This window comes from Varroa destructor, unplaced genomic scaffold (assembly GCF_002443255.2).
Source record: "Varroa destructor unplaced genomic scaffold, Vdes_3.0 BEIS01000001.1, whole genome shotgun sequence".
Classification (NCBI taxonomy): Eukaryota; Metazoa; Arthropoda; class Arachnida; order Mesostigmata; family Varroidae; genus Varroa; species Varroa destructor.
Window position 1 is genome coordinate 59,830,384 of NW_019211454.1, and position 21,835 is coordinate 59,852,218.

The 21,835-nt window shown below is 40.4% G+C and overlaps 1 protein-coding gene and 1 long non-coding RNA gene across 3 annotated transcripts in view; one reads left to right on the forward strand and one right to left on the reverse strand.

The window, feature by feature from the left end:
• Nucleotides 1-1,577: 1,577 nt before the first annotated feature.
• The window catches only part of LOC111255496 (uncharacterized), a 49,698-nt gene continuing 29,440 nt past the window's right edge, over nt 1,578-21,835 (reverse strand). The window contains exons 2-4 of one of the 2 annotated variants that reach the window (XR_002675508.2): nt 9,893-10,009; nt 3,150-6,289; nt 1,578-2,122 (exon numbers count right to left, since the gene is read on the reverse strand). Coding sequence is in view for 1 of the 2 variants with exons in the window: in XM_086974071.1 (XP_086830197.1) it covers nt 6,038-6,289; nt 9,893-10,009 (369 nt within the window). In the remaining variant the exon portion in view is untranslated. Of the gene's footprint in view, nt 6,290-9,892; nt 10,010-21,835 lie in introns of both variants that reach the window. The other variant, XM_086974071.1, reaches the window with a different exon arrangement.
• Nucleotides 19,485-21,219, forward strand: LOC147758886 (uncharacterized). The gene is made up of 2 exons (XR_015327123.1): nt 19,485-19,733; nt 20,176-21,219. It is a non-coding gene; the product is annotated as an uncharacterized LOC147758886 (long non-coding RNA).

The following is a 21,835-nucleotide window of genomic DNA, read 5'->3' on the forward strand; positions in this document are numbered from 1 at the left end:
GCTTTTGCCTCCTGAAAAAGGTGCAGTTCGCAACCTTTGACCATTCTGCGCATCGTCCTTACTAAATAATTAGGCCTGCCCTTAGAGCAATATTCCAAGTAATGCTATTCTGTTACGAGAAATTTCACCATTTGTCATTTTTGTCTCTTTGCATATTTAAGCAATTGACAAAGGGACAAATTGTTCATTTGTACTTCAGAATGTTTACTATAATAAGTATTTCAATGGAAAAAGGTATACTCTTAGTACTTTGACCTACATTTGTTGTTGAGATAATTTTAGTGCCTTTTCCAATATGTGTACCAGAAATTCGCGGAGTTTTTGTTTTTAAACGTGGCTAAAAGAAGAGGTTTCAGCAAAAAGTTTTTGCGAAAGACCTAATAACATATATTTTTTGAGAAATTCTAGACTTTACATTTGTGTGCGGAAACCCAACGCAATTAAAATCTTTTAACGAACTTTTAGTAAAATCAGTCTGCAGGTTTTCTTGTCATTTTTTTGGCAGATCATTAGGAACAGTTAGACGAATCTAAAGGCATGGCTATGTAAAAATTATAGTTCATGCGAAAATTCATCGTATAATCAATAAATTCTCTATGATGAAAAGAAGATTACCATTTTGGGTGATTGAGAAATTTGTATCGAGAATTTTAAGAAATGGAAGATTGTAGAAGCTCACATGCGCGCCACTATGGCGCAAATAACAATCCCTTTGGCTATGAAATCCAAGGCCGTCAGCTCCAAGCCAGCGATGGACCATCTACCTCATCCAAAGGTTAAAGCTTAATGCAAATATGAGAACCACATATTTCACAAATATCTGCTTCTCAATTCTATAGAAATGCACCTCGGACGAAGAGCTTCAAATTGGAAAAACGTATTAACTTATTAACGCCAACAGCTTTTCTTTGTAGAGGAAACATAAGTTTTTTTTTTCCCACTTTAGATAGAGTAAATCCAAATGTACTTTTTTTAGAGAACACTTCAAATAAAATATTAGTAAGTCAGCACTTCGTTTGCAATAAATATGTTGTATCTCAAAAAAAGTTTAATTCTCTCCATTTATCGATATGGCAATTGAGTTAAGGTTCGTATGTCTGAAACCTGTTGCTCTTATTTCAGATGAAGCGAAACATTACGTATGATAGCTAGGATAAATTAAGTTAAAATTGGGGAATTAAAGTTTACTCGGTATCGATGACATCTGTTACTTGAAAACTGCTACGGATCTCTGTGTCTCTCTCTTAGTGACAGGGACACTCTTAGTGACTTTCTTCTCCAATGTTCAAACATCGCGATTTGTATAGGACCATTGGAGTAATTTTTAACTTGGTTGGAACTTCGTTCATCATGGAACTTTTGAGAACGTTCATTTTGAGTGGCCTTGTATTATATATTCTAGCCGGAAGACGGGATTATATTTATGCCTTTTCTGCTTGGGTAATCTAGAATCCACGTATTATTTATATTATCCCGTTTTTAGAGGAAACACCTTACCGCGATACCGATAGCAATAGGCCAAGGGTACGCCTACACAGTTTTTGTAAAATATTGTACCCAATTGAGAAAGAATAGTATTCAACACTCAACGGCAGATAATATTGTTGTTTATTTACTTATTTCATTTTCAGTTATTATCGTTCAACAGAGAGTTTCTTATCGTTTTGTTTACTCATCGGTCTCTTATAATCACTATATTTGCAGTAAGAATCACCACTTTTCCTAATAATATACCATTCGTCTCATTTTTTAATATTAATAATTCTCATTATTAGTATATTGTTATTAGATTACTATATAAATATTAAAGTGTCTCATCTCGTTCATAGCAACCACGGCCAATATGAGATCCGGTGGAATCGAGATTGTCCGGAGCTTCTGCTAGTTCGAAACAGAATGTCGTCTGCTCTTGAATATTGCGAATCCAATCCGATCTGTTGGTACTCGGTAGGGTGTAAAACGCAAAACGTTCAAAGTCTTATTCAGAGCTGTAACTGCAATAATAGCAGGATTGGTCACCGTAACGTATCTTGCTCTTTTGAAGGTGGTATCATTTCTACCCTTTTGATGAATCGCGTAACATGTACGTAGGCTGATGAGGCGGGTCACTTTTGCGATGAGTCTGCAGATATGATAACCGTAAGCAGAAAGAACTTCTTTTTCACTTTCCTCTTCCATAGATAGTACTTGATTCTCTTTGACAACACTGAAGTTTCTACCTTTCGGTCATTATATATATATATTCTTAACATAAATGCACTTTATACCCAATAAAATCATTTAACTGTTTACAAGTTCGGCTTCAGCGATGCTGAAACCCACTTCGCGCAGTTTTCTATTATGCCACTACAGCTTGCGGTGAAAAGGATCTGTCCAGTGAAACAACCTCGCAATTTCTTAGATTGCCGTGGCCCTGATCATGTTGTGGCCCTTGTTGTCCTTCCCTCTCTGTTTCTAGGTAGTCAACCCGGTACTGCCATTGGAAATTTTAACTCCTATAGTGGAGTTGCTGGATGACATGTAAGCATTGTATTTATATGAATATTATTTCTTAATATTATGACTATTAGTTCTTGAGTGTGTATGTCAATGGAAATTATTTGCAGTGGAAGGGCGTCATCCATCCATATCTGTTTTACAAAATCGTTTCTTCCTACTATGCTTATACCTTACTTGAATATCTATGGTCACATTTTTATATATTATAGATGTAACTCGTAGGTGCCTATGTTCTATACCGTAGTGTTATATCGGTCCTTTCCATCTGCGGTTTAATGCCTGTTAATATGTATACAGACAATGCGTGCATGTACCAAGATTTTGTCGTGCAAAACCGCCTTCATTTCGTTGTAGGGTTCTCCTAAACATCATCGCCGCAATAATAGCAGGACTTATATTATTATTGATATCGTGTCTCGATTGGCCGGGCCATCGTGAAAGGGCTTCAGTTCGGTGACTTGCCATCATATCAGTCACACTTGTGTTGTGAGTATCACAGCCGTCGTCAAATAGAGGCAGCGGTGTTACCGCTTCCAAAATAGCCACTATTTGAAACAACTTTGTTCTAGACCTCCTGTAACAGACTCGTTTTTCTGCTTTAATTTTTATAGTAGACATCTTTGTGATATGTGTGTTAACGATGTACGAACCTTGCGGACGATGATCTCTTCGACCGTTTCGGTTTTCGCCAATCGCATTACGCCTGGCTGCTGACGGTTGATCTTCTCGATTTTGTCGATGAATCGACGTTGTTGCAGAAGTAAACAGAGATTAAATGAAACACACTTAAGATGATGTTTTGACAACAGTTTTTCATTTGCTGTGGCCTTACCCGCTTGTCGTTCGCTATTCTGCTTTGATCTTTCATTGCTTGTTTACATATCGTCTGCGCGTTGATAGATTGTGCTATGAGCGCCATGAAAAAGTCAGCACTTGTTTTTCTGTGTTAGTTCGGTTAGCTTTAATTCGATACGTATTTTGATTTGTCGATTTTGGTCTGCTACATCGTCTGCTTGCGTATTTCGTTCTGTATTTATCAACACACTGTATCTGCGTTTTTTTTTGTTTGTTTTAAACGTGTGCACTGTCGTCGTCGTAACTGGTCAACAATTTATTAATATCATCTTGTTAATAATTTGATCTATAATTCATATTATTCTTATTTTTAATAGGAATAGAGGAGAAATATCTATTAGGTTTTCAAAAATAATAACACTATGGATATTCTTCATGTGATTTGAATCTATTACTACAGCAAATAGTAACATGTGCAAATGATGCAATGATTATACTATTATTCTTAAATCTTCGTTTCTATGGGACTTCGTATTCCACTCTTTGTAGCACTTACAAACTTCTATTTTTTCCGTTGGGCTGTTCTAGCAGCAGCCAGTGTTGCTGAGACCAACTTTTATTAGAGTGGTTAAAAAGCCAAAAAGAAAACGTATTAGCGTCTTTGTCACGTTTCGATTAAATAAAACTGTTTTTTTTGGCTGTCACAGGAGATGACGGGGTTGTCCTCTAAACTCGGTGTTTAAGTATCATACACACACACGCATGTATATATATATATATATATATATATATATATATATATAAGTGTGTATATAGACAATACTACAACGGTTGCAAGATAAACTGCTGGGCTTCCTTATACTAAGTGAAAGTCGGCGACTGCGCGACTGAGACGCGGGCGTTCTGTAAGTGCCTGCTAATTGGAATTATAGCAGTATTATTATTATTATTATCATAAGTAGCCATAATGGAACACCATGCTATTTCATAGGCTGGAAAAGTCTAGGTAAATCTAGCAAATTTGCAGTGCGGATAGTCAACGAGCGAGTGAAAGAAATATGGAACATAGTGCCTTATATCGGGGCTGACACTGCGCAATGTAAGCCTGACCTTCGCGGGTTTCAGCGCACAACTCAAGTCCAGTTATGCTATACGTCTTCTTGTCGATGATCCCGTAATAATACCTTAGAATTTATATCTTGGGTAAATCAGTCCACAAAAAGCAGGAATTAAAAGTCAGATATAGATTCAGAAAAAAATGGTAGTAATCGTACTCGAGGGGCCCCCAGGATTGCGGTGTTTGGTCCTATCAGGCCCTAATATTTACCACTTATATTTGTGTAGCTGCGCTGTGTTGCCTGTCAATATATTTATCATTGTCTGAGCTTTAACAGGCAGGCAAACGATGGTACATAAACGTTTAGCCAGACAGACGTAGTCAAGGGAATCAAAATCAAATTCAGACAAAAAAACGGAGTCATTGTCTATCTCGTATTGTCGCTACTTTTGCTGACGTATCTCCCTACCAGGCTTAACATATAAGATTAGCTAGGTTAGAAACCTTATAAAGTAAGTGTACTTTGGTTCGCGTTAGAAGGTAGCCATCGGAAGCGATGCTTAACAGCAGTATCCAACACGAAACTCGAAACTTTTAATCTACTTTGAAAGAAAACTATGATTAGTGGCTGTATCATAACTTATCGTAGACGATCTTGATTTTTCAAATATACGATGATAGTTAAATGAGAAACGGAAGAAAGCGTTTAAAGTTTCCTGAATAAAGTAAGCTTGAGAGCTTACATCACGGCAAAGATAAGTCATGGCTTTAGCTGTTTTCGAAGAAATAATCATCACTTATTTTTATTGTTTTTTTTTAAGTATATTCCCGATCGAAATAATCCCAGGATTCCCTTTCATGTAAACAAGAGTAAGACATTGAAAACAATGCAATGATTGTAATAAACACAAAGTTAAGCTCATTCTGTTTAGCTTTGACCATTACACCAGAGCAAGTGCACCTATGGGGACACATATGCGGATTTCAGCTTAAGAAGGAACCTAACCTATGGCTCCGACGAGATCGTATCAATTATCCTTTTTAAATAGTAAAAGAGATATACAAATGCCAGCTAGTCAGGTCTAGAATATAGCGATATTCTTGAGTGAATCGGAATTAACCAAAGCCAGCGATATTTTCAATAGGTCGAAAAAAGGAAGAGGGGCAATATGTCAGACCCGGAACATGCGCGACCGGGTTCCAGCCAACCGATCGATTGACCAGGTGGAACAAGGAGTTCGAGACAACAGGGTAAATCTACTTCATGAATTGAACTCTTTTTTTTAGATTATTCCTGCTGCAAGTAATTACAAGTGCCGATTCAGCTAGTTTACACGCCAAATGACTGAATTTTGCCACTGACGTCCTTGCCTTCCATAGGGTTACATCTAATCAAATTGGCAAATGAGCGCATGGCGAAGAACTGGTAGAGATCTGGCAGAATCAGTACCGTGCTAGTGTTGTTGTTTAGTCCACATTTGCTTTTAGAGATTACTACCCATCTTTTAATTTCCTCTAGAAAACTAGCTTTTACGAGCTTGTCCTGTGTCATTTGCTTGTTGCTATTGTTGTTTTGTTCTTTTGTATTTATTACACTGTCTTCAATCTTTTTCGTCTGGTTGTACAGTTCACTGTTGCTGCCGTTATTGTCATTGTTATTGGCGTAGCTTTCTTGTTTCTATTCCATTAGCCCCATCGGAGCGGAGTTCCGTACGGTCGTCCGCTGGGGGTTAACGCGGGTGCGTAAGCTGAGTCCTTGAAACGCGTCTGTCGGATCTGCGTGATAAAGTTACGCTTGTCGGAAAGGGCTTTTAGCAGGTCGGTGGCTCGTAAGAAGCGCCTGGCCGCTGACTGCGCGGCCACTCCAATTTCCGAATCGGGGTAATCCTCGTTTGCATCCGAATGGCCTTCAGGCCAGCGCGGGTGCCCCTGCAGCAACTAGAATCAGTCAACGAGAGAGCAAAAGCATAAAACAAACGGATCAGAACAGTAGCTTAAGAACACATATAGAGACGAAACGAATGATTGTAGATACGATCCCTAAGCAATAATATATAGAGCTTCAAACAGATGATAACTAGCGAGACTTTTCATTAAGGTAAGCGTTTGTTCGTTTGGAATAGTTAACGTTGAATTTAGGGTGCTGGCGTATGGACACGACTAAGCATTTCTTATTGGGAGCACTGAGAAGTTAGAGCTCACCACCATACAAACACGTTACATGTAAAGTCATTTTTTTGTGAATGCTCTATTGGATATGGTAAAAAGTACGGCTATTGAGATGGTAGCGATTTAAATAAACTGTCGTTTTTTGTTTTCGAATAAAAATATTTGCACAAGAAGATGGCGAAAAATGACGTATAAATCACAGACAGCTTGGGAGGAAATTCTCTAATGAGAGAAAGGGAGTCGAAAATGACGCGATCGGCCATAGAGACCTTTGGTGGAGAAATATGAGACAGGTGTTTATTTTAGATAGTGTATATCTTTACATCATTCGAAATTTTTCGTTCTTTGTCTAACCCGGTCTCCGTGTTTGTTTCGCAATAATCGACGGTTGCAACTCGCTCTCTACAACATTGTGAAAATGTTTTGGGAAGTATCATAACTGACAACTATGAACGACATTTCTAACGCGTTGAACAGACGGAAACGATACACAATGATCACGGTATTGTACCTATAAAAAAATGCGTCAAATTTAAAAATAGGCAAAAAATTATACGAATTTTGTACCTCTATATATATATATATATATATATAGCGAGGTATACACTCATAGATGCCTAATTACGAATCGGATGCAATGCTGGAGTGATTAGCTGTAAAAGGAAATTGCCAGCTGGATATGTGGGCGAGCCGGAACTTCTATCATGTACGTGGCTGTCGTATCACCGGTGAAAATAATCATAGTAATGGCTAATATGTTTGAATTGTTCGTTTATACAGTACAACTGGGTTTAGTCCGGTCTGCGCTGCAGTAGAGACATTAGTACAAGACACGTTTGCGTAAACAGATAGAAAGAACCCGGGATGTAATTGAGGACGCGTCAGGTCAAACGCGCAGAGCTCGGCTGGGTACGTAAAAGAACAAAGCGATATTTAGAAGGTGGCAATGTTTAATGACTTTGGAACTATTGATTGCTTTATAGGCGTCGAAACGAAATTCTGCAACTGTAATTCTATTATCCATAGAGAAACGGCCACATATGGCTTGACATATATATATATATATATATATACTATGCACGGCTCTGCTGTTGCTAACGGATAAAAAAGGCGCTCTGTCTGGCGTCAGATTATAGCTTGCCTTATTTTCGTTGCTTCCGTCACAGTTCGGTGTAATGAGTAACTCACAATAGAAAAAACTGAACGCCAGCAGTGTCGACGACACATTAAGGCATCGGTTGCGCAACATCAGCATCGTTCCTCTAAGCCACCCAAATGGGTCTTTGAAATCCTTACATTATATCAGTGTGTAATGTTTTATGTGACTACGCGTTAATGTCAATCCATTCTCGTTCTACGTCTCATCGGGTTTCTTATCCATAATAAAAATTATTGATAACTTATGTTACTTTGTAACATAGACAAGTATTTTCACGGTCCATCGCATGAACTATCTTCAATTCAAGATTAATTTAAGAAACGGAGTTTATATGGTCATATTTATATGCGCATAAAAACATACGCTTCTGTTTGCGCGCCTTTGTCCATTGATCTAAGTGTCCTGTTTATATACATATATATATATACAAAGATCTATTCGTTTCGATTGAAGCCCATATATATTAGACATCAAAATGAGTATGGCACAAGGGGCAAAAGGTGTATGACTTGTCGCTCGTCTACAATTAGGCTGCACGGGATAGCCTTTCTGACGCAGCATGACTGCCCGGAAAATGCACTCAAATTGCGCTAATGCCCCGACAAGAGACTGAAGACACGACACAGGGACTAGTACTAGGTGAAGTTTAGGGGAAGGACAAGCTGGATCAAAACTGGTCCAAATAAAACAGAAAAATCAAACGAAACGAATTATCCGTCACGAGAGGCCAGGATCAACTCTGCGCTTCGGGAAACACGAGCCATCTTGAGATGCGAAATGCTGGATTAAACGACAATAGCCAACAACTTACAGGATGTCGGCAAGGCATTCTCGCGATTGGTATTTGGCGACAACTGTGTTATGTGAATGAGCTTTAATATCTTGGAAAAAAAATTTGTTTACCTGTTGACAAGGACCGTACAACGATGGCCATAATTAGGCAAATAATGCTGACTGAGTAGTAGCTTTTTAGCAATTGGCATCAGGTCAGTTCTTTGCAGCTGTCGAAATAGCTCTTTCAACATTCGTCATCTGCAATTCAAGTTTTGACAATTTGGGTGGCAGCGTCCTGTTAGACTCGTCAAACATTCTCAGTTCCTATACGCGCGGCAAGGCTCAATTAAAACACGGATAAAGACTGAGCAAAAGAGAGCAAGTGCGGTTGCGGGGAAATAGAACGCTTGCCAATGTTTGACCACTTAAGATTCGAACGATACTGGACAGACCAATTGCGTCAATATTAGAAACTCGACTGCGTTCATTAGGGATTAACGCTAACGCACCACATGCCATCACAATTGCGTGCCAAGGAATATATTTAGGGTATTTGAATCAATCCAGGTCACCCGTTTAGGCCTCAGCAAACATAGTTAATCACGTCATCGGATCCTTGTGCTCCATTTTTGTCGTACCATAGAAATTATATATGTCGCCCAGAATATGTCGCCTCGGGTGAGGCGAGGTGAAATTATCGCTCTTAAGTAACACTGAAATGAGGTTTATATGTAAATCGGAATTGCTATAATCAATTCCAGTGGCGGAATAGTGCGTACAAAGCACAATGTAGAAGACAAATTTATCGCACGGGCTGGGAGCGCACACTGTGGGGTACGGAAAAAAATTGCCTATTTAAATATATACTAATACGCCGCTTGTTGAGAAGTCGTATGTAGTACTTCATCGGATGACGCGTTGAAAAATGTCGTAAGTACTGATAACCTCGTTTGAGCGTCGTTATCCGGCGTCGAACGTAACCGTTCATCCTGATCGGGTACTAATCAAATTTGCATTCGTTTCTATCCTACAAAAACAAACAAATTCTTGAGGACGATATAGTGGCAGTAAAGGCAGTCTGTGTAAGTACGGGCCTAAATGAATGCATATATTCTCCGTAGAGAAAAACTAATTTGTTTGTAATGTCCTTGTTTATAATACCGGCTATAGGCTTACTGTACTATCTCCCGAAACCTGAGGTCACAGTTAAGGTTTTTGGGAATGTACAGATTTGAGATACCCATACACACCCCGAGTTTCGGGTATCGCAAAATTTGCCTAGATGCAAGCTCCAAAAGTAATGCTACACTCCTTAAGAAAAGGATTCGACTTTTATGTCATTGTCTTTAATTGCCCCAAACCAGCTGTCGTTCGAACAGCTGCTCTAAGTTAATATCGAAGATTCTCTATATGACTGCATAGGAATTAGTTTTGTTTACCTGCTGCCATTGGGGGCTGATGAGGAAGTTTTGATTAGGAGTTAATTTTTCGTCGCCGCGTGCCTTAGCCATTAGTAGAGGCATAAGTACCAGGATCACAGCGATTCGTGCCAGCATCTGCAACAAAGAAAAAATTGAAAAATATAACTAATCTCTGTATCCATCTGATGCACAACTGATGCATCAGAGAAACACCTATATCTGAGAGTTCCCTCTGATTGTCACGACCACATCCGGTTGTGTTTGAATATTGGTATCAAAAAGATTGAGGCCAGCGAAACAGAACGTTGAATACAGTGTTTCCTAATTCAAAAACACTTACGATTATAAGGATGTTAGTGGTTTAGAGATATACGCCATGATCGACAGTTAATATCCTATTGTCATGGCTCCTGCTGAGCGTATTTATAAATCGCGCGTAATTTTTCAACATGTTTCTGTGCATTGGATATTGACTGCTGTTCTTTCCCCGCAGAGGTAATATGCACAAGTCTCGGGGTCGCTGTACGCTTAAGCACTGCATTGCGTCCTACAACGGTTAACAAACGATAGAAATGGACGCAACGTAGTGAGCAGGATATTTTCCAAACGTAAAGACCAAGGTAAAGGGGTTCGTTATCCCGTTCTAGTGTCCTCTCATATTTAAAGTTCTTAAAATGGCAATGGTGTTGGACATTCTAATGTATTGTTTCATAGTCTTAGATATGTCTAGGTAGACAACAGTTCTACATGTAGCTGTACTGTACAAACAAAAAATAATTGCAGGTAAAATTCACACGTAAAATATAGAGATTCAATACTGGCAAACTTAAATATGTCATCGTTCTCTGCTTGCTATGTGCGTATGCTACGACGTAGGCGGTAGTGAGATTTGCGTTATAATCTAGGAGATTGGAATCCACAAATGTATTTCTGAAAAAGCTTCATCAATCGCCTATGGCCTAAGACACCGCGTCAGGACGCCTGTCGTCAAAGGCTATTATTCTATACTCAACGTCACTGATAGTCTTAAATGTATTTCACTATTTTATAGCAAGTTAGAAATTATCATCTCCTGACAGCTTTGTGTGTGGTTTCTATTTCCAGCAAATAGCAGCGAAGCGATAATCATATGCATCGATTCTAATCTAATCCCTACTAAACGCTCGGAAGAAATTTACAACTAGCGTTGCAGTGTCTCGATCGCGTAAACGCGTTAGATGACGCGCAAGATGAGCATGCCCTTCAAGCCATCTACAACGCAAGTCGCTTCCACAATATTCCATCATATGCCGAGTTTTGTTATTTTACGCCCAGGGACCACACAGGGTCTAGCCTATTTTTGAAGCGTCTAACTAACCAATGCAAAGCCGATCACTGCTTTCACGTCGTTTCGTCCGCAGACGGAAGGACTATGCGTTCCTCTACAAATTGGCATTTCCTCTGATTAGTTCCCCTGATCAGGGGAGGTTGTTCATTGTGGCGGGTCCACTTTCTGTTGTTGACGGTACCTGGGAGAAAATTACATATATTGATTAAATTCGGTGTATCTTACAACTGATGCATCCAATGCAATATTCCGCTCTGCATTGTCCGCAGTTCACCCTCAGGTGTTTTTTCAGGTGTCGTTCTTGCCCTTTGTCTGCTTACAATATCAAACGCTTCGGCGTGAGAATTCAAATACACGTCGTCTGAAAATCACGGTGGGAACTGACTTAAATGCGGCAACAGTAAAACGTTTTCCTTTTCGGACCCAAAGCCAGTGCGCACGTCGGTATTCGTCAGTAGTAAATAACAGCGTTGTTCTAGCGGGGGCGTTGTTCTTATATGAAGGAGTGTGCTTTTCAAACCTCGAAATTGTGAGGTTGTATTATGCCTGGCACAAGTGGGTGATTAAACGGCTCGCTCATTTACAGCTCTCTGTTTGTTGCTGCTGCCCCTGCATGTACAGAAAATTGGCTGCCTATAGCGGGATGGGGTCGTTGAGGGGGAAGAGGGTAACGCGGGCAAGAAAAGGCGGAGATCGAGGTTTTTTTGTCGATAACCCACCTGTTTACCTATCTGATCATACGATCGATCGCTGATTGTCATCCAAAAATGGAGACGTGTGTCACGATTGTTGCACATTTTTCAAAGACATTGCGGAACACCTTCTCTACGCATCTTGCTAGAGCATACGAGACTACAGAATGAAGTTAAAGGACAACCTTTCGAAGTTTTGAAGGGACCACAAGCAACAGACAAAACCGAATTTCGTTTATCATTGCATCCGGACGATTATGATGTAATCATTCGTGAATGACACAGTGTCGTACCCTGCGTTGGTTACGATAATTCTGGGAACTCTCAAGTACAGAAGCGGCATTTTTTAAAGGAAAAATTTTCAATTATATGAGCCATCATTGGAAGACCTTGTGTGTTGCGAAATGTCCGTTAGTTAGAATTGGATTAAATTCGAATGCGCATTGAAATTTCTAAAAGTTGAAGATTTTGTGGGACTCCATGCATTTGCTGGACGTTACGTATGGGGTATGGCCGACGTATAAAGAATTAATATAAGAATGTCGGCATGGAACTCAAATGGACAATTCGCAAATAGATGGTTAAAATATATGGTCTGTTCTCTTGAACTCTATCTTTTCCCATTTCTAACCTAGATGTGGCTTAGGACACCCTGAGTGATCGGAAATTTCGCTTACAGATTATTTAAAAGTTCTGTTTGCGCTAATAAAAAAAGACTGTCTGTCAGAAAGAAAAACAAAGCATAAGAAATGCATAGAATCTGTTGAAAAGTACGACTAATTGGTTAGCCAACTTCCTCTGGCATTTGAGATTAACTCGGACTTATAAAACTTTTTTATCTGATGTGGGAGCTTAACAAAGAATCCGTCAGGAGCGTGAAACATAGAAAATACGAGAGAAAATCAAAGAAAAAGACGCACTTCTACCTCCTTTCTCCGTTCGGAGAACCCGGAATAAAGTCTGAAGCCTACAAAGGGGACAGCGTTCTAGTCTCACTCTACCTAACTTTATACCATTAGAGTACGGTTCTATTTGTCTGCGGGGAGGTGAGTAAGTTCCACACTTGGGCCTTATAAAGTGGAGCATAAGGAAAGATCGCTTTGCTAAAACTTCGAAGAACGTGGTGCTGCTACTTACGTACGTGCATCGTGAGTAGTTATAACGAAATTATAGTTGTTCGGGTTATGCAAATTCCGACACCACCATGGAGCTCTGCTTCTCGCCATTATGTGGTCAGCAAACGTTTTCAATGTATGTTTTGTGATGCCAGAGACACTCATTGTCTACTTGAAATTTAGTTGAAAACTTAGAAGAATTGAACATGACTTTTAGCTAATTGAATAACATTCGTGACCGTTTCCTTGCACAAATTCAAGCTATACATACTTCAACAAAATTGCACCTGTGCAAATGTGTTACATGGGCCAGCTTAGCCTTTTCACATCTGTCGTCGAAAACTATATACATGTGATAATTACAGTATCGTTACTCAAACGCGATGTTATTTTTTTCTAATATCATTATTAAATTATTAAGTTGCCGAGTGACAGAAACGGTATTTAAACATAGGAGGAATAATTTTGGTAAAGCACTTGACCTGGAAGGTCAGTTCAATGTATGAAAGAAAATCAAATATGTAAACCTTAGTTAGTTGATCTCGTAGTACTATGCAACGGATTCTTATGAGGGTGAACTAGCAGACTGGGTAACGAACGACACAAGCCCACGTTAGATCAGCGTAAACGGGGTGCGACATACTAGATAAACTGGCATCTGGAAACAGTGAGCTGTTGAACTTGTAGATATTGCATCAGAAGTTTCAAGTGGCATTAATAACTTTTTTTTTGTTAGCACTAGAGCGAGTTATAGCTTTGCAGTAGATTTGTTACTAGTTGTGTTTCAATGTCTTCGTAGTGGTTGGGGAATGAAACTCGAGATGCTCGTGGTATCCGTACCGGCTCGCATTCAGATAATTACTACAACTATGAATGAGCTAGAATTAAAGGTTGTTTTTGGCTACCCGGGCTTCAACTGGTAGACACCAATGCCACCGCTACACCGACTATATACAAAAGTTGTGTAGGCGCAACACTGTTCCATTGGTAAGGAAAGAAAAAAAACGATACGGAGAACTGAAGGCGAATTATCCAGGGTGCATGCCAATCTAAAACTAAGTAGCGTAGTTCTTTCTGAATTAATATAAACTTGATTATTACTAACCAACAGCAGCTCTTACGTGTCTAGCCAGTTTCCTTAGATTGGAAAGAGAAAAGTTATATCAATAATAATGCAATGGGTTGTTTAGAATGGGAGCAGACTAAAGTAGAACATCATAAAACAGTTTTTCCGAACGCATTAACTCGTAATGCTATTAAACTGACGTCTGATTGAGGTACGTTCATGCAAGCAAGCAAGCAACTAGGTCCGAGTGAGCATGTCATCGGGTACGTCAGCCTAGGCAATCCCACTGTCATTTTTCTTCCCCACACGTATTGTACAAATCGAACGTTTTCAGCTAAAAGTAAGTGTTTTTTTTCTAAAGAAAAAAAGCCCAAGATGCTCTTTGTCTCTAATTTTTATTGTACGATCAGATCACATGATGGCGACAAGAGACGAAATAACCCCCATCCCACGAGAAACTATTCGCGCTACTAGTTGTAGCTATAAAACCCCGATGATTACCCAGCTACTTTGAACCTCTACTTGTGCGGCTGCCGCCACGGTCCCATCTTTGTAGTCTAAATCTGCACAAGCACGGGAAAAGAACTTAGCGTCCGAGTTGTCGGAGATGGTAAGTCCTCCCTATTAGGCTGTGCAGTTGCAGTGCTCAGCAGCAATCCCTTGGGAATAGATGACAAGCAGCTAGAAATGCGCCGCTGCGAGCTGCTGCTGCACTTAGCATAGCCTCAAGGAAAGCAAAGGTGGCTCGAAAAGAATAAAAGAACGATGGTACTCAGACAGCAGCGAAAAAATTCGGGGGCCGCCACGGCCTTCTATTCCCGTTCTTTTTGGTACTACGGCTAAATGAAGGTCCGTTGCTGTCGTTCGTTCGTTCGTTCGCATGTATCTGCCTGTCGCTGTGAGCAGATGAGCCGCAGTGCATGCGATCGTCTTTCCTCCGAAGTACGTTTACTGTTCCAGGCCTGGTTGCGCGCTTCTTCTGCCTTCCTCGCACAATCCCTCGTTGCTTGAGTTCATTTTGCTTTTTGTTGCTCCCTTCATACGTACTGACACGCGTTATCAAGCGTCTCGTGACTAGACAGGTAGCGCGGCGAAAGATAGGGAATTGTCTCCTAGAGACGTCCCCGCCCCTCTCTGTACTTTGGAAATTGACCATATAGCTATGGTCAATACCAGATGACTATTTCGGAAACAATGATATAGTGCTTTTTAGGGCGTTTTGGCAATTATTTGCTGTGTATAGATGCCTGACTTATCAATATATAAGACGATTGATTTCCGCATCAAATTATGTAATTCGGACTCTGTACGGATGCATAGGACTACACATAAAAGCCATGTGTCTGTGGGGGGAACTGGTTAACCCGTCTTCGGCCTTGAGGGCAAAAAATTTTTTTCTGGATTTCATTTGGCGTCGAATGAAAAATACGAAAGAACATGCTGTTGTCATTATAACAGTAAATACATTACGAAGTACACATTTTGTATTGTTTGGTACGAACCAATGTGTTCATTATTTCATATGGTAAAACTGACTGTTGATAAATATTTATAGATCATCAGATCGTCTTTGTTATAGAATGGAACACAATTGGATCGTACGTATTTTTGATTTTCTAAACAATGACAAGGTGAGAAAAGAGATTTTTGATAACTTGAATAAATCGATGTATTGCTTAATTTTATGTGTAGTACTTTTTTGATAGAAAAATGGCCTAATGTCAATTTGAAGTGTCCACGCGTGATAATTATTGATAGCGTCACAATCACTGTATAATAAACAATGTGGGATTACATTTGCAATCCGGTCTCGCTCTTGATCCGGAAGAAGTATTCCGTTGCAAAGACATTTGACTTCAAGTATTTTGTGATAGGGATCTGTGGTTGGGTTGCAAATGAAGAGGCGCTTGGGTAACGATGATTGGTTATATGATTTGCAAGCTAATATGCTGCATTCTGCTGTGACCCTGTCGAAAAGCATGCGCGAACACAAAGGACCTTTGTATTGCGGATCTGTCACATGCATATTTATGTATGGAGTATTTTCTAGAAAACTTTGAGTCTAGCGTTTAGGACTAGAAGGGATCGTCATATCGCTACGCGAGATCGTTAGCAGGCTGGAGAAAATCAGGCAAAAGCGCTAGGAATCATAGAAATGCAAGCGTAATCCAATGGTTATAAGTTATCCCCAGCGATTGGACCTTACATCATAACGGAAGTTCGTAAACAAGTTACCTATAAATCTATGTCGATTCGCGTCAACACATTTTTAAAGAGCGACGATAAATCGGTGTGGCGTTAAGTGGTGTTTTAAGCAATTAAAAAAAAAGTAATTTCCTCTACGCTGTCACCAACTAAATGCTCCGTTGATAAGGAGCCATCTTTCCTGGATGCCTATTTTCAACATGTACCGTGACAAAAGTTTACAGCGTATAATGCCGAAGACGATTTATCATGTATCGTCCATATTTTGGTTTCGCTTAGTTTAATTGCTGACCAGAAAGAACTTGATTGTGTTTTTCACAGCGGATAGTGGTTCCTGAAGACTCGTTAGTATCGCGATTTGCTCATAGTACACTGAGCTTGCGAATTAATTTATTGATCCCATAATATGTGTCTGGAATCAATTGTCTAAGCGTTGAAGCAGATGCTTCAATGATACGGTTTACGAAATGTTTTTTTTTTTTAACGAACACAAGCACGATATTGTAGTGCCTCTCATTCCTTTGTTCCCTTTCAAGGTACGCATTGGTTTTGAATTCGGGTACGTAGACTGGCGGCCCTAACCGATGACCCTGAACCTGATTCGATCGTATAGCGCAACAGCCCGACGCAACAAACTCAAGATTAGGACCTAATCAAATGTGGTGTATATGAATGCAGCTAACTGGCTATAGACTTATAATGAGCCTTAATTTTTTCATGTCTGGCTTCAAAATGACAATAGGCAAAGATAGCTGGGACAGATATCTCAATAATGATTCGGTTCATAAGTAACCAATCGTTGAAAGCGTACTACCGTACAGGTATCAGCTAAAAAGCACTTCGATTTCGCAAAGGTGGCAAATAAATAGGAACGAATGATTCTTCCGTAATGAATGCCCAGTTAAAAGATTACAGAATAGCACCTACTAACGCTACTGAAAATGTTCCGTAGCATCATACTGTTTTCTAATGTGTTACATGCAAACCCATATGAATAAAGGCTTTGACGTAGCCAACGAACTTCTAACGTAGCGTGACATCGCGTAACGGAAACGTAGTCATGTGGACATCATTTTAACGAGCAGTATATAACCTGTCTAGAGTTACTGATGTAGTTTTTGTGTGCCTTTCTATTCTTTCGTATAGCTACTATTTCAGGTTAATTTTCTAGGAATCAGTATGGCACAAATGTCAAATAAGGCGAAACAATGCCGCGATGACAGAATAGTGCGTGCTTTTGGAGAGCTGAAATATCTTTAAATAATTAGCACGTTACTTGTACTTCTTATAGTACTTATAGTTCTGTTGCAGCTAATAGTATAGCTCACGCGTCTATCCTTGCATGCCATCAATTATGGAACTCAAATGAAAGTATATCACCTTCCCAGGCCACTTGTCAGGCCTGACGGAATAAGGGACGCGTAATCCCTTCGAGTCCACAGCATGTTCACTTCCTCCTCTAAAGCCTATCGCAAGATCTCGTACATTTACAAGCGAGTATACCGCTCGAGCGGTATAGCGGATGTGTGCCTCGCTCAAATGACGAATAATCACACGCTCCCATAAGGTTTGCTAGAAATAACCGGTGGATAGTTCTTTGCAAACTCATCGCTTGCAGCCATCAGGCTTCTGGACGGGGCTATACAAGATCTAGCCTAAAAACCTAATTGTCAGCAGCTTTTTTTTGGCAGTCAGAAGCGTTCAGTGAGCAGGTTCTAATTGTGAGGCCTGTGCTAACATGGAACCTATAATCATGACAACAATATGAATGTAGTTCTTGATATATATGATCAGAACTCGTCTATGCCCCACGACGTTTTCGTCAACTATTCTACGCATTTAATATAAAGAATGTGGTATATCTATTGCTTGGACTGCAAGCAGTATCGTAATAAAATAGTGCCCTGAGCCAGGTAGCATTTCGATAGTGTTTGCGACAATATTGCTCAATAATAATAAACAATAAGAAAGTTATACCCAATGGAGCAAGTTTCGTGCGTACGTGACGCGGCTTCCACTAATACAGGTACTGTTTGACCCCTTAAGACGACAATGAACGACTCTGCGCTTGAAATTTCTGATTTCATTGAAAGGCTTTTTTTTTTTATTCTGTGAACAGGGACACTCCTAGTTCATCCATCGAGCTATCCTAGTCAAGTCTATCTGGTTTTAATTGTCACCAATTTTACCACATAGCCGCCTTTACATCTGTTAAATGATGGGCCTCGATTCTCGGCAATGGCCACCTACGCTTGAATAAATTCTGCTACTGATTCGATATTAAAATGAAAAACGTAAGCGCTATCTCTGACTCTGGCGGTAGATGTGGTCGCAATGAAGCCGCTTTTGCCTTTCGAGGTTCATTTTTTTCTTTCTTTCTTTTTCGAGGTGACATTTGTTAACAGTTTCATATTATGTCTACATTAGTAATTGAGTTTTGTATTGCAATTATCTCTCTTTGAAAATTCGTGACATTTACCCAAGAGCGCGATACGTGTTAATACGTATCACTTCATTTCCTACTGTAGAGTAATGGTAATAATAGCGTTGGAATGGTTATGCTACTCGAACGAAAAGGCCATATATCAAAGTACGTCTAGAAAAAGTTTACCTGCTTCTTGCATCGTCTATCTGCCCATAGGGCTTCTAATTACGTTACGCATTTTGGTCCCGTCTAAGAAGTCGTCATTATTGCAGCTCCGAAGCAGCTAGCGATAAATAAGCTACTGCCGTGCCATAGATGTGTAAATTCCACATAGGGATTTCCGTCTATTTTGTACTGAAAAGTATTTCTCATCAAGCAAAGAAGGATGGATGCTTATATTCACTTGGCCGAAATCCTTCTTGCCCGGAGCATTATAATCACTAAATAATTTCGACACACATGCAATTGTACTGCCCCGTTCCTCAGATTGACAATATCCGCAAGACGTGACCATGAACAAGCTCAAAGCGTTACAGCTGTCCATGACACAACCTGGCTTAAAGTCTCAACAACAATTATTTAAAACATTTCAACACATACAGATCTAGCCAAAGTCCGCCTGACCGTTATGGCTAAAAGCTACGACGGGAAGGCAGAGGAGGAGGATGGGAAGCAACGGAAGCAGGAACTTTGGGGCGGCTGTTTTCCGCTATATCCAGTTGCACTGGAAAATTCAATTGGAGGTTCCTGGCTTTGCGACAGCGGAAAGGAAGTGACAAGGGACGAGGGCGCGTGACAGTGCCTTTGGGAGCATCCATTCTTAACAGGCATGTGAGCCTCAATGTCAATGCGCCGGTAAAACAACGCAGACGGTGCTCTAACAGTTGCTGAGTAGTGTTCATTTACTGTGACCCTTCAACGGCAATTGTTGAACGGCAATTGAAACCCTTCGATTAACGTGCTGTATTTTTTCCGGAGCCTCGATGTACAAAGCACTCAAAGTAGCAAGCGTCGACCAGCTTTAACATGGTAATTTTCATGGTTACTTGTACCTGCTAGTTTAGGTGCACACCCAGCTGAGCACCCATAGTCCGGGTACCGCCATTGAGTTCGTGTAGCGCATGCCTTGTTTCAAGCGTAGCTAGTACAGACGTATCAAATTGGTGTGGAACGACAGGCACTTGTATCATACGTTAGTTTGACTGCGAATTTTATTTTTTTAGCCTTCAGGTACAAGGACAAATACACGGAATTTTTTTCGGCATTTCAGGACGCAGTTAGATCTCAAAGAGGTCTGACTGTATTGTAATCTTTCTCATTATTGCTACAACTCAAAACGAAAACTCAAATTTCGAGTCATGTTTGCAGTACGGTAACTGTACGTACTTTTCCTACTTTTGACTGTGTATTTTCTGTCTATTTGATATTTTAACCTTTTTTTTTTTTATTTCTCTCACTGCCCAACCATGAGGACTGCTGTGCAATGATCGGTGTGCCTTGTAATCAGCATCTGGTTAATTGTGACATCTATGTGAGCATCGTATGATCGTATGTGCTCGCGTGTCCTATTCGACGTTGCCGCTGGCATTGTGCGTAATCGCTGACTTTCTCTTGATTCATCCGGATTGATCACTAGTAGAATTGTATCGCGTATCCTTTCATTGGCAGAGGGCCAGTAAGTGAGCTGCAACCGTTAACCATTAGCCAACATCAGCCGAGCTTCTAACGGCAATAGTGACACAAAAAGATGAACTAGCAGTAAAGTTTGCCGTGGACTTCACTCTTCAATGGTGCGCTCTTACTTCGCGGCGAGACTTCGCGAGTTCCGTACAATGCTCACAAGCCCTCTTGCCACAATTACTGCCAGCCTTCCGAACTATACCAACATATTGCTTCTTACCAATAGTAGAAACTGCACCACAATCGCAGTAGCCGCGTTCCTCGTTAAGCCAACCAGGTAACTAACGTGCTCATCCTGTCGTCAACGAGGGACATACTGAGGGGACACCGTACTGCCTGCGCAAAGGGGAACCGTACTCTAACTAGTGCCGAAGCTTACGTCCTCGACGTCGCTTTTACTGTCGCCGCCTCCATATATTGCTTAAAATGTTCATAATTAGGCAGCTGATGATGGCGAACCCCATTTTCGCGCCGAACAAACGGACGACCATTACAGTCCCCATTTATGTTACCACCGATTTGCTGTTTAGCTGGAACGAACATTCTTTTCTTAATGGATGAAGTGGGCTGACTTTAAGCTTTCCCCTTCCCCATACTGTTTGGCGAAAACCAGTAAAACATTACGTGTCGTAATTAATGAGGCACTCACGCCGTATAACCTAAAGCGGACTGAAGTCTAGACCGCGTGTTAGAAAGACACGCAAGTAATAATGTTGTTGTTCTTAAGCGGAAATCGTACCAACTAAGACTAGTGTTGGAAAGTGATGCGCTAAGCTAGGTATATGAACATGGTCAGAATACATATAAAATAAAAGTTATGCGGAAGATGAAAAAACGTTTGAGAAAAGAGTAACGAAAATTAAAACAAAGTTTAGGTTAAAAGTTCACACTTCCTACGGCCTGATCTGTGAACCTGCTACATTAACGTGTGTAGGCGTTCGTGCTCGCGCGATCCCGACCTTTAAATAGATAATGTGTCTAAATTAGCGACGGCGATCTTTACCGTCGGCCCAGCAAGAGGTTGAGTGTTGGCGGTAGGAGTAGTCCCCATTCGTAGTTGATTTTCATTCTCGGACTGAGGTGAATGAAGCTATAAGTTAGTTTCTATCGGCGACAGTTCACTTTAGTGAAACACGTTTCTTCGTCTATCTGATTTCGAACGAGTCAACTTGGATTGTCATATTTGTTCGATTTGGCTCGGGCACAAAACTCTGTCTTAACACAAGCCGGCGGCTCTGCGGTATGGGTAGCATTTTCAGGCTCCAAGCGCGAGAAATATAAGCAACGCTAAACTACATGGGGGCTTCGAAGCTGATGTAACATCTTTATTTTTAGATGAACTCGCCCGTAATGTTGTCTAGATCCTGCGGTCGCGTTCCCGCACAAAATTCATTCCATCGAGTAGATGAAATATAGATAATCGTTTAGCTGAAGTTTTCTTGGAGGTTTCT